The following is a 12,666-nucleotide window of genomic DNA, read 5'->3' as shown; positions in this document are numbered from 1 at the left end:
GCACGTAAAGCTTAACAATGTCATGACACGATTTGAAGTATTATAAATAAGTCCGATAAGTAAAGGTAAGCTGAATAATGACTTCAACGGTAAGATTAACTAATTACTAAGGTTTTGAGTTTTGTGAGCTTTTTTAGGTAGTTAGCGGCTTGCTGAAGTCAAGACACTTGAAAGTAAACAAACATAAAATGATAAAAAGCATAGCCATAGCCTAGGCCTACAAAATGAATGTACATCACCCTGACATGCATACATTTACATGCATAAAGCCTGTCATGGCTATATAATTTACATCATGCCACATACATACATTTACATACATGCATAGCGGTACAGTCATAGTACCATGGTACAAATGAAACCCGGGCCTGGAAGGCTTGGTTGGTAGTAATGGTACGGTACTCATGACGTTATAGTACGTATATTTAATATAATACATGAATATCAATCATGTACTTTATGACTTGCAGAAGACAGCATGCAGGCTGCGCCTGCGACTCGGTGAACCGCTGCATGTCCTGGGCTGGCCTGCCTGGCATTGCTGGGTACATGACGGGTACATGATTGAATAGGCTCATCATGGGCTAACCTAAAGCCTATATTATATAGCATAGCCATACCCATATTATAAAGCGTAGTAGGCCTAGCGCAAGCTAGCCTAGCCTAACCGCCCTAGGGCTAGGCTGGGGGCTATATGCCAGCAATGCCAATGCCATGGAATGCAACCTGCCAGGTTTGTCATGTATGATGTTGTATACCGAACTTACCGGTACTAGTCATTACCACTACCCACATGTACCCGGTTGTTGCCTGACTTTAGGGATTTTTGAGTGCGCCAGCGCCGCAGTAGTATACTGTAAATACTGCATAGCATATATACCATGTATACTTGTGCAGTAGGCATATTTACGAAATTAGACATATTCCCATCCATACAATGCATTTGCCATGAACACTAAAAGAACACCATGACATCATGAGGCTTAAATATGGACGTCTTTTTAGTCAGGCCAGGTCTAGGCTAGTTATTTTTTGCACATATTCACAGTTAATAGGAGCCACTTTTTGATTCCGAACATATCTGGCCTGATTACGGGTAAGAAAACAACGGTCAATGCCATGGGGTTAATACAAAATTTACTGTTGAGTGTTGGTGATTTTACTTTATGCATTGTCTGTGTATGGCCTACACTACAGTACCTCCACTACTGGCACTAGTTGGACCTGGAAACAGACATTATCACATTTTGTTTTACAATGGTTAATGCTACCACTTTTAATAACTGTGTTGAGCCTACCAGTTGTTTTTTGGGTGTTTTTTTAAATTGTACCGTAGTGAAAACGGAAGTGGGATGCGGGGGAGGGGAGGTCAGGACTACCACCCCTAAATTTTTAAGTGGAGTCCGACCCCCCCCTAAAATCTTAATAAAAAAAAAAAACCAATATTAATAATTGCCCTCAACATCCCGGGTCAACATCTTCCTTTTTTGCATGAAAAACAGCAGATTTTTTGGCTCAAGTAGGGTAAAATTGCAAAGGTGTAGGCCATATACACACAGACAATGGCATATGAAGGCTCATCAAAATACACCTTCATCTGGGGTTTTAAAGCCCCAAATGAAGGTGTATTTTTAAAAATAGTCTGAAATTGACATTTTTGCGGACAACAGAAGTCCCAGTAAAACCAGAACAAAATTTGCTCGTCCTCCGCCCCCCCCCCCCCCCTAAATTTCAATGCTTCCGCCGCTAGGATGCCAATTTGAAGTTATTTTATTATTTGTGGGGAATCAAAAGGCACAACAAATCTTGAATTCAGTATTCAGCAGATGACATCACTGGTATAAATATAGTGCTACTGCTTTATCTTCAGTTGATAACATCACTGGTAACAGTAGATGACATCTCTGGTAATAAAAGTATAAAACTGGTAATATTTGCTATCTTCAGTAGATGACATTACTAGACTGTAATAGTGCTCATCTTCAGTAGACAAAATGTCACTGCTAAGTTACAGGGCTATCTGCTATCTTCAGTAAAATGATGTCGCTGCTTATAAAAGTCTTATAAAAGTGCCATCTTTAGATCAGTAGATGACATGATTGACAATTGACATTGCTTGTAACACCGATAGTGCTATCTACAGTAGATGACATCACTGGTGCAGTGATAGTGCTATCGTCAGTATATGTCATGGTTTAATATATTGCTATCTTCAGCAGCAGGTGACATCACTCATGATCACTGGTATTTTATATAGTGCTATCTTCAGATGGCCTCACTGGTAATGTAGTAGTGCTATCTTCAGCAGTCAGTATAGATAGATGCCACTGATAGTGCTTCCCCTTCCCCTCCCTCCTTTCACCTCCCTCCCTTCCCCTCCCTCTCATCATAATAAATCTTCAGTATTTATATGACATCTCTGGTAATAGATGACATCACTGGGGATAGTAGATGTCATATTGCTATCAGTAAATGGCATCATTGGTAGTGCTATCTTCAGCAGAGGATGTTTAAAGACATTCCCACAACCCAATGGGGTTTCTGACCTTGTATGTCTGGCTTTTGTACACATGTGGTACAGTTGATCATGTCTTGCATTGGAATTGTGTGCAAATATCTGGTGTTTTCATCCTATTATTTAACATTCATAACATCGAGACTTAGGAATAAAATTAATGCAGTGGGACAATATGAATGTTTCCTGTAAGAAAATCAAATATCAGTCCTAAGTCTCAACTATTAGCTTGTTGGCTGCAGTTTTAAAATTACCATTTTGTGTGTGTGGCAATGGGGACTTTGCCTTTAAAATTAGGTTATATTGATCAAATTTCCCAATCATAGTCAATTGTAGGAATGCCTTTAAGCCTCCTCTGTATCTTCAGTAAATGCCATCTGGTAAGGCAAAAAAAAAAGGTTTGTCTCAAAGCTCGCGCGCGCATTTGTAAATTCGTGAGATTTGGAAAAAAGAAATGCGGATTTTTTTTTAATTTCAATTTTTTTTGTTTTTTTAGTTTAGTTTTTCCGGAAAAATTTGGCAAAAATCAGATTTTTTCTCCAAATACCATGAAAAAAGTCGGGAATAAAAAAGAAAAAAAGAAAAAGAAATTGCATTTTGCGTTTGTTTTCAAACCACTTGTGAGCTTTGAGACAAACCATTATTTTTTTTGGCCTAATAGTGATATCCTCAAAGTAACTAGTCTTGTTAAGAGTGCTATGGTATAGATGGCACACACACACACCCCACACCCCACACACACACCCACCCCAACACACCCCTACATGTTCTATATGTTACAATCGAAGACGTACAACATTTTGTTAGCATTTATACCGAACATTTTAAACAAACACAAAATGTATTTTTTTTTCCAAATGGGTATAATAGCCCATAAGGGGTTGATGTCCCTTGTTGAGCTTTTCTATGGTGTAGACAGAAGATCTTCCACACACACATCCACATAACTGTTATGTACACACCCACAAATGCTGGTGGTCGTTTAAAAATAGGGATTTTAATGAGCATGGTGAGTTATATCTAGTATTTTAAATTAAAATGTATATTTATTTCTCTGTCATTTTTGTTTTGCAGTGAATAAACCCAAAAGAATCATCATGGATAATCAGATTCCATTTCAACATGAAACTAGTTCAAATGCGAATGATAGGCTGGGAATTGAAGTGGAGATTTTTATGACAGGTGTCCTCCAACAGGTGGAAGAAACCATGGAAGACTTATATTCTTATGCCAATCCGATCATGGTCCCTTGCCCACCTTCAAGTTCAATAGATGCCATGGATCACAATCTTTCAGATCCAACCTTGAAAGCACAGGTTAAAAACTTTCTAGATGACGTTTTGGAGAAAGTTGATGAAGCATTGTCGCTCAGGCAGCTCCAAGCTACAGTTGAAAACTTTTTAGACGACATATTAATGGAAGTGGATGAACTGGTTACATTCAGGGTTTCTTCAATAAAATCCTTTCTGAGTAGATCTAAGGATATGGGTACTGAAGTAGAGACTCATGACACATCAATCGCAGATCAGAACTCATCAACACACAAACATCTTAATGAAGTGGACATAGAAGTTCAAATAGTGATGGATAATATTCTTGGTAATCTGAAAGATCTCCTTCATTTGCAAATTGAAAAATCCGATTCAAAACCAGTAGAAGCAACTGAAGATAAAGATATAGGTGTCTGGAAAGATGATGAACAATTCATTAAATCTGAAAGCCTGACCATCATGACTGTGGGTAAGCGAACAACGAATGACTTTGAACAGAACGATAAAACAGAAGAACCCGAGATCAAGAAGCAGAGATGTTCTTTCAAAGAAAGTGAGATTGTTTTTAATAAAGTGATTGATGATGAAGGAACATTGAGTTTGTTAAACCAAGTTGGTTATCAAGAAGTAGTCGAAGTAGATAAGCATACCTCACAGGATGATGCGACATACTCCACAGGTTCGGTAATAAGAATGCTAAACGGATCAGAGAAAAATGATATTTCAATAGAAATATTTAAAACGAATGAAGAACATAAAACAGAGGAAGGTATAAACATGCTTCCTGTCAACTCAATGGAAGGCCAGCAGTTAGATGAAAAGCCTAATAATCAAGCGAATAACACAACTGCAGATGAAAAAAGTCAGTCGGAGGGCAAACGCAAAGAGACATTGATGATCATTTGTATGATCTTTCAACCAAGAAGGTAAAATCAGAGCAAAACAAAACAGAAGAGAATGAACACAACGTTGTATTGAATTATTCGCCACCTCACGTGTCTGAATATGTTGATCATCAAATAGAACTGGAGAGAAAGTTTGACGATCGTGAAAAGAGCGATGCATTTGGAGACGAGACCAAGGTTATCAAAGACGCTCCGGAAGATCAAGAGGTACCAAGCCTTCTATCACCAGTGGAGGTCGCCCAGCAGACAAGCTTCTTTCCTGATACAAATGGTAGGTGCGAAACTCGATACTACAAACAAAAAATATTAAAGCCATTTGTCTTAGATTGGTTATCAATAAATTTCCTTTCAGGCAACTGTGAATTCCATGCATCCATAAGATCTATACCATGACATTTTTAACACAATAACATAACTTATAAAGTATGCTTTAATAAATAAAAAAAATTCTAAATAATTGTTTGTTTTAAATTTATTTATTTCAAATGCTGTACAGATACAGAAGAAAAACTCCTGACTGCAACATCACCAGTAATTGACAATCTTTGTGACTACAACAAGTTTCCAGAAACAACACCAGAAAGTGTCCTCATAAAAGATGAGGAAAGGCACAAAGGTATGCCTTCTTAGTATTGTGCACCGTTAACTTAGGCTGCCCCTAGTAGTTCAAATGTCTGTCCTATTATGGTAGGGGGAGAAAGAAAAGCACCGCACACGCATATTCTTTATAGGATAGTCGTCCTAATAAGTTTAGACCCTTTATATTGAGATCTCTTGCAAAACCCCAACCCAACTCTTAAGACATGTTGCAGGTGTCGCCCAACCGAGAGTCCAAATTTTAAAACTCGTTTGTCACACAAATAATGTCATATTGTAAAAACATGAGAAGACTTCATATCTGGCAAACGAGCTCATTTTCACCAAAAGACCAAGTTCTTAATTCTTGCAGGTGTTTTTACTGAATGGCATTATGTGAAACTATGAAACTTATAGCATTTTAGACTCAAAGATGCTGGAGATATCTGCACATCTTGACGTCATGATATGATGATATACATAATGATGATGATTAAGCACATTAAAAGCAATATTTCTTTACCAAAAAAAACAGGTAACAATGAGGAGGATCGCAATCATCCACAAATGGTGCCAACTATAAGATCGAATATGACTGATGGACAAATGAGCTCTTCTCAAATTCTACAAACACTCCAGTACGAGACTCAACATCCGGCTATAGTTGGAGGTCCTCCCAATTTTGCATCAGTATTTAGTAAGTATTGGGATATATTCAATACATTTATAATAATGTTGTTATTTGTAAGTTTTGTATAATCATTGATTAAGTAACTATATATATGAAGAGTTTGTTTCCAAAAGGCGCTAAATCCAATAGCTGCCTTGTGTCACATTTTTATGGTATATTTTAACATTTTTAAAGTTTAAATGACATTTAACAATTGGAATGGATATGTTAGTAACTCTGTCTTATTTTCTAACTATTTTCAAAATCATTTTGTCCCCTAAAAAGTCTCCAATACAATGTTTTAAAATAGCTGCCATTGGATTTAGCGCCTTTTGGAACAGAAAATATTATTTTCTTTTATATTTATTGTTTTTGTCTTCGCACGTGGGAGGTTAAAGAGATTTGCAATTATTTTTTTAAAGATATCCAAAGAATTGTTAGAACTATTCTAGTGGTCCAATGTTATTAGATTGGCAAGGTTACTGCTACTCTCAGGAATATCTGCAATTGAATTTTACATAAAGCAGCCGTTGGATTTAGCGCCTTTTGGAAACAAACTCTTCATATATAAACTCCTACTTTGTTAAATGTTTTCTCCCTCCCCTTTTTTGTCCTATTCATCAACATGATTTACATGTGTATGTCAATTATCTTTCTTCTTGCTCTCTTTTTGTTTATTTTTTTATTGGTGCTTTCTTTAATTCTTTCTTTTTTCTTTCTTTCTTTCTTTTTTCTTTCTTTCTTTCTGTCTTTCTTTCTTTTTTCTTTTTTCTTTCTTTCTTTTTCTTTCTTTCTTTCTTTCTTTCTTTCTTTCTTTCTTTCTTTCTTTCATTCTTTCTTTCTTTCTTTCTTTCTTTCTTTCTTTTTTCTCTTTCTTTCTTTCTTTCTTTTTTTTTCTTTCTTTTCTTTTTTCTTTCTTTTTTTTTTCTTTCTTTCTTTTTTTTCTTTTTTTTTTCTTTCTTTTTTTTTTCTTTTTTTTTTTATGTCAATTATCTTTCTTCTTTCTTTCTTTCTTTCATGTCAATTATCTTTCTTTCTCTTTTTGTTTATTTTTTTATTGGTGCTTTCATTCTTTCTTTCTTTCTTAATTTCTTCCTTTCTTTCTTTCTTTTAATATAAAATTGATACATCTGTATGCTTAGCAGTGTGTGCAACTCGAAACATCTTCAGTAGATAGCACATGAATTTTTATGATTTATTGTTATTTCAAAAATTGCTATCTTTAGTAGCTGGCTACAAGTTAACAACATGATTGCTATCTTCAGTAGATAACAAGAATTACAGAGTAACCATTTCTTTACTTTTCAGATATAATTGAAGAGTTTGCTTGTAAAACATGTTGGTCTTACATTTTTCAGATGCAGGGCAGCAAGCAACAGGTCCAATAGCACGCTTACCACCCATACCAGCGTGCAACCGTCGTAATAGGGTAGGATTGTCAAGAAGACAGCAGGTACCACATTTACACCATTTGACGCGTCCGCAACAACCATTAGTACCAAAGAAAAGTGAACAGTAAAATTCCTCAAATTGAGTTGATATACTCAGATAACAGCTTCCCATGCAACAAACACAAACATGTTTTTAGAACGTTTTTAAAATACTTTTCATAAAATATCGAAACGGTAATTAAATGTTGAGTTATTTATATCAATAATTTACACCAAGATATTATATCAAGATCATAAACAAAAACCACAACCAAATCTATTTTGATATTGACAAAATGATACTGTAAATATTTTACAAAACATTTTGAAAGAAAAAGTTTATTAGTTGCAAATATTATTTTGAAATTAAATATAATAATGGAAATATTATTTTGCAACTCACTGCTGGTTGCGTCAGAAACCAACATTTTAGTTCCAGTACAGAGTACAGAGTTCCAGTATTAGATGTAATTTCAAAATAATGTTTTAAACTACTGGATGAATAATCTACATCAAGATATTAGTTACAAATGTTGAGTAATATTTGAAAATGTTTTTAAATGGTCAAGTCTAGACGTTTTTATTATTTTAAATAACCCAATATTAAAATTTAAAAAAGATCAACCTTTGCTCGCCTATTTGAAATTAATACGAAAGGGCCATGTTTGTTGGGCTGTAGCTGAAATTGTATATGCAAATACAAGCAAAATACTTTCACAATAAAACACAAAGACAGATCAAAAATGTCCAGATTGCAATAACATTAAACTAATTGAAGTTCTGTTCTATTTCAATTTTTTTTATTTGAAATTGGTTTGCTCAAACTAATCATACATGAAATCATTGGACAGAAAACGGATTGTGGTGAAGTTATTAAATAATTCTGAGACGAAAGTAGCTGAAAACGTATTACCATTAATTGTATGAATATGTAAAAGTTGTTTTCCTTCCATCAAAATATTACTACGGTATTGGTACAGCAAATATATAAACGTGCTACATACCAGACTTAAAAGAAAGTTGGTGTTTAGAATATTGATCTATCAATGATTGTATCTTCGTTTCATGTTTGTAGATAATATATAATGTTATTTTTGTAGTTTACACTCTTGAAGTTCTTATATCTGGTAGCCAAATGCCAACTACTTATTTGAGACTAATAATAGTAATACGGTATATGCAGTATCCAAAAAGGCATCGTTTGTAGATTATAATATAATGCAATATACATTATTGTAAAAGATTTAATATTGCGCACGTGCTCAAAAAGAAATCTTCATAATTAGTTGTAAGCACACCAAATTTCGTGAATTTCATTTCATTACCAAAACAAACACACGTACAACAAATTTGTGTGATGTGATCTTGTCAGATTGGCTGTTTGTAAATATTGAAAAAAAAAAAAAAAAGTGATTATTTATTTTATAATGCCTACCAAAAAATTGTGTGTTTATAGAAAGATAAAATAAAGTTTTGTTACTTAGGTAATACGTTATTACCGAATTCAACTTATTCAAGACACATTGTATATAGATTTGTAAGCATGGTAAGCGGTTGATAGTATTTATACTATGTAATATATAAACATGTATACTTTAGAGTTTTAAAATAGTATAAAAAGTTTATATATTATATTACGTCTGCGTCGACAGTGTAACCCCTGGGAGTGTAAAATGGAAATGAAATAAAAATGTTATTGTTTAATGCAAAATTTATACATTGATTATATGTAATCATTGATTTCCGTTTGTCTTCGTTTTAACGAACTCGATCCAATACCGTCAAGCTGGCAGGAGTAGCGTCTGTTGATTGGTTAAAATATAAATCACAATCCATGCTGTAAACATAAGATTAGAAGAAGAAAGATTCGTTAAAATTTCATTTCTCTCAGACATACTCTGTATGAGCTAGCTTAATCAATAATTTGAATATCGGGTATTGATAATTATTATGACAACACTTAATAATTTACAAAAGACAACCAAGGTCGACTTCATTGAATGTTGTTTGTTCTCGTGCCATGTTTTCAAAATATTGCACTTTACATGTTGGTGGTCAGTACAGCCTGGTGCAGGTGTCTGGGCATCTTTTGGCCGAGCGGAACCTGAGACGAATAAAACGGAACAGTTTGGAATGGATGCGTGATCGCAAACTTTTCATTTTCAGTGAGCTTCTGAATTTTTGCATATCATCTAAACCAGCTTCAACCTAAGCATCGCGAAGTCCGGATCGGGCATGTCTTTGGTTCAGATCCAGTTTAACCATATGTATTGCACAGCAAATGATCAGTGGCGATGTGATTCATCATGATGGGGACTAATGCATGTTATGCAACTTGCGACAATTTCATGATTGAACTTCAGTATAAAAGTAAGTAGGACCTACTCAACTCAGTTGTTGCATTGGTTGAAAACTTCAGACATATTTAACTTCACACCAGTTGGAACACTGATAGAATCGCATCTTTAATTTTAAATCGTATGGAGACATATAGTTTCTCCACTCTTCAAAAGCCAGTCAAAAGATAGGCATGTACTATATCAACTTAAAGTTGGTTCAGTCAAAACTAAAAGTTGGTTAACTATTCGTTTAAGTTAAATATGTTGTCTCGTTGATTTTGTTGATAAAAATCATCGAAAGTGCACTGCATTTTCCTAGAATAAATATTATAAAGATGAGTTCGCTCAGCACAGAGAAGAATTTGCGTTTGATTTTTATCTGTTTTCCCCCGCTTTTCCTTTTCTGAATAATGCTTGACAAAGACTGGATTTTGCGCTGATTGGTGTGAAAACACAGCACGTACAATGCTTGGCTCTTTTAACATGCATCAATATATAGCCTACGCGTAGACATAGCTCTGTCTGGGGACATTAATGTCTAAATTAGAGTTATTGAGGTCCTTGGTTCGATTTTTGCTTTAGGACATGGCTTCTCATTTTGTTATATATCGGTAGTTCACGATCACATATTGTATATGTCTACGCAAACATGGCAAACGAATGGTCTGAAAACAAGTGCCTGTATAGGCATAGTAACAAATCACCATAAATGAAAGTACATGAAGGTATTGATTTTTGTTCCAACATTGGAATTGTGGAATAGGTAAATCAGTCCTTTCAAACAGATATTAAAAGTTTGTGTTTTGATAACCTTCATTTCCTTCTTGACGAAGTTTTTAATAATTTAAGCAAACTTGCTCCCTTAAACTTAAGGGCTTAGGCAAATACTTACTTAAATTTCTCCCTGTGCTAATATCGAGCATATATACTTTAATGTTCATAGCAACCAACGAGCGACTGACATTAATGAAATTAGGTTAAACATGTTTAAATGATTCGCTCTTTTTGACGCCATGAAACGATCCATCTCATTGGTTAGTAATCAATCATTTGCCGCCAAATAAAAGGTAGGCCTACATTGGACTTGGAGATGCATGGTGCAGTATAATGTTATACTATTGGGGCTTCTGTAAAACCACTGGCATATTGCTATTTACAAACAGCTTTTTTAATCTTTCTTCGACAGGATCAGGAAGGACTAGATACCTCGAGACCATAAATTGGACCCATTCTCTCAGCAACATCTCGACAACCTTGCGTGGACTCGTCAAGCTTCTCATATCATCCCATGATGATCAGAAATATAAGTGCATGTCTTCAGGGTCTATGGTGTATTGAGCACCATATAAATGGCATTCATTTGTCGTGAATTGCATGGACAAAGAGTAGGCCTGTAATAGCCTAATAATACGAGGGCCGGCCCAAATTTGATTTCGAACAACTATGTGCGTCTATATAGTTTTCTGCTTTTAACATACCATGCCTAAGTGTGGTATTACTTGACGTTTTCAAAGTCAACATCAAGTGTTGGCAACAAATCAACAGCCTCTGTGTTGTCGTCACTCAGTGAAATTATAACTGAAATGTCAAGGGTTACGACATGGACTGATAGTGATACGACTCAACTTGCTGTCGAATCCAGAAGTTCGGGCTGTGAACACCGCAGGCCTAACTTGAACATGTTGAAGGTTTCGGCAAATACCAGTAGTTGGCATATAATACATAAATTCCCCGAAGCAGCTTTTATCACACAAGTCTCTTCTGTCGAATCACTTTATAATTCAAACCTTAACACAGAAGAGTCCAAAACCAAACGTCAACGAATCCAAATCACAGCTCAAAATTCACACCCAAATTGTTTCCTGCCTGTAACGGCGTCAAAAATACATGGCGGTGTTTTAGGAAAACGAAAGTATCGTCCAAGAAAATCTCATATGCCAATGGTTGTGCGCAATGAGATTAACTTTCCACCAATAAGATCAAGTCGTACCGCGCCTGGAACTACGTCACGTGGAACGTCACAAATTGTAACTCGAAGTATGACATTTTACACAAAAACTGGAAACAAGTTAGGTAATCTGAGTTTGGATTTCAAAAATTGGAGACCGCTGACCGAACCAGAAAAGGCTACACCGTGTTCCAGATATGGAAGACCCTATCATCGAATGACAAAACACGATAATGACGATGTAAAAGCCGAGCAATCATCGATGACGCAGTGGAACAAAAACGGGGAAATCAAACTAAAAAGTACCATTGCAAGTGTGAATGTAAAAAAGAAAAACTTCCATGTTCGATGGGCGTCTTGCAAAAGTACGGAAGCGTCTAAGTGCCACGACTTGGTAAGATAATTGTCTTGCCATGTCGACTTATTATCAGCATTATGTCAACATGACGATATTATCTCGCCAAGATATAGGCACCTAACTTATACCAAAGATTAATTATCATGCCAAGTCGACATACCAAAAATTGGATATCGTCTTGGCGAAAAAAATATTCATGCCAAGTCAACTTTATAGCAAAAAATGAATGTCAACATGGCAGGATAACTTGTCACGTCAAATATATATTCTGTGGTGCCAAATTACATTAAGAATACTGTTGGTCAATGTTTCATTAAGGATACTGATTACGTTAAGGTTACTCTTGCTTTGCCCTGTGACCCTTATATTGGTCCCATTTGGAGCGTTTAATCGTCGTACGGTATGGGAGTCGCCATCAAATATTTTAAACAAGCAGGGCCGGTAGGCCCGCGACTCCCATATGACGACTAAACACTCCACATGCGATCCCAATTATATATGGGCCCGCAGGGCAAGAAAGCAAGACTAATCTTAATGTAAAACGGTAACCTTAATAACTGAATTTTTTATACGGATGCGCCATCGGGTATCACATTACCAGTGCAGCCGGTCAAAACTACATTAGTGGTTGCAGCCAGTCACTGTGTGATAATG

At 35.6% G+C, this 12,666-nt stretch overlaps 1 protein-coding gene across 1 annotated transcript; it reads left to right on the top strand.

Moving 5' to 3' along the window:
* The first annotated feature begins 3,606 nt into the window (after nt 1-3,606).
* Nucleotides 3,607-5,301, top strand: LOC140138474 (uncharacterized). Its single transcript, XM_072160359.1, has 2 exons — nt 3,607-4,962; nt 5,188-5,301. Exon 1 carries the CDS (start codon nt 3,613-3,615, stop codon nt 4,714-4,716), a length of 1,104 nt encoding a protein of 367 aa, XP_072016460.1. The 5' UTR covers nt 3,607-3,612; the 3' UTR covers nt 4,717-4,962; nt 5,188-5,301.
* Nucleotides 5,302-12,666: the final 7,365 nt, after the last annotated feature.

Source organism: Amphiura filiformis, chromosome 17 (genome assembly GCF_039555335.1).
Source record: "Amphiura filiformis chromosome 17, Afil_fr2py, whole genome shotgun sequence".
In the NCBI taxonomy this organism is placed as follows: Eukaryota; Metazoa; Echinodermata; class Ophiuroidea; order Amphilepidida; family Amphiuridae; genus Amphiura; species Amphiura filiformis.
This window is presented reverse-complemented; position numbering and strand designations above follow the sequence as displayed.

Coding starts and splice junctions, on each gene's coding strand:
- LOC140138474 (XM_072160359.1), top strand. CDS start 3,613: ATGGATAATCAGATTCCATTTCAACATGAAACTAGTTCAAATGCGAAT.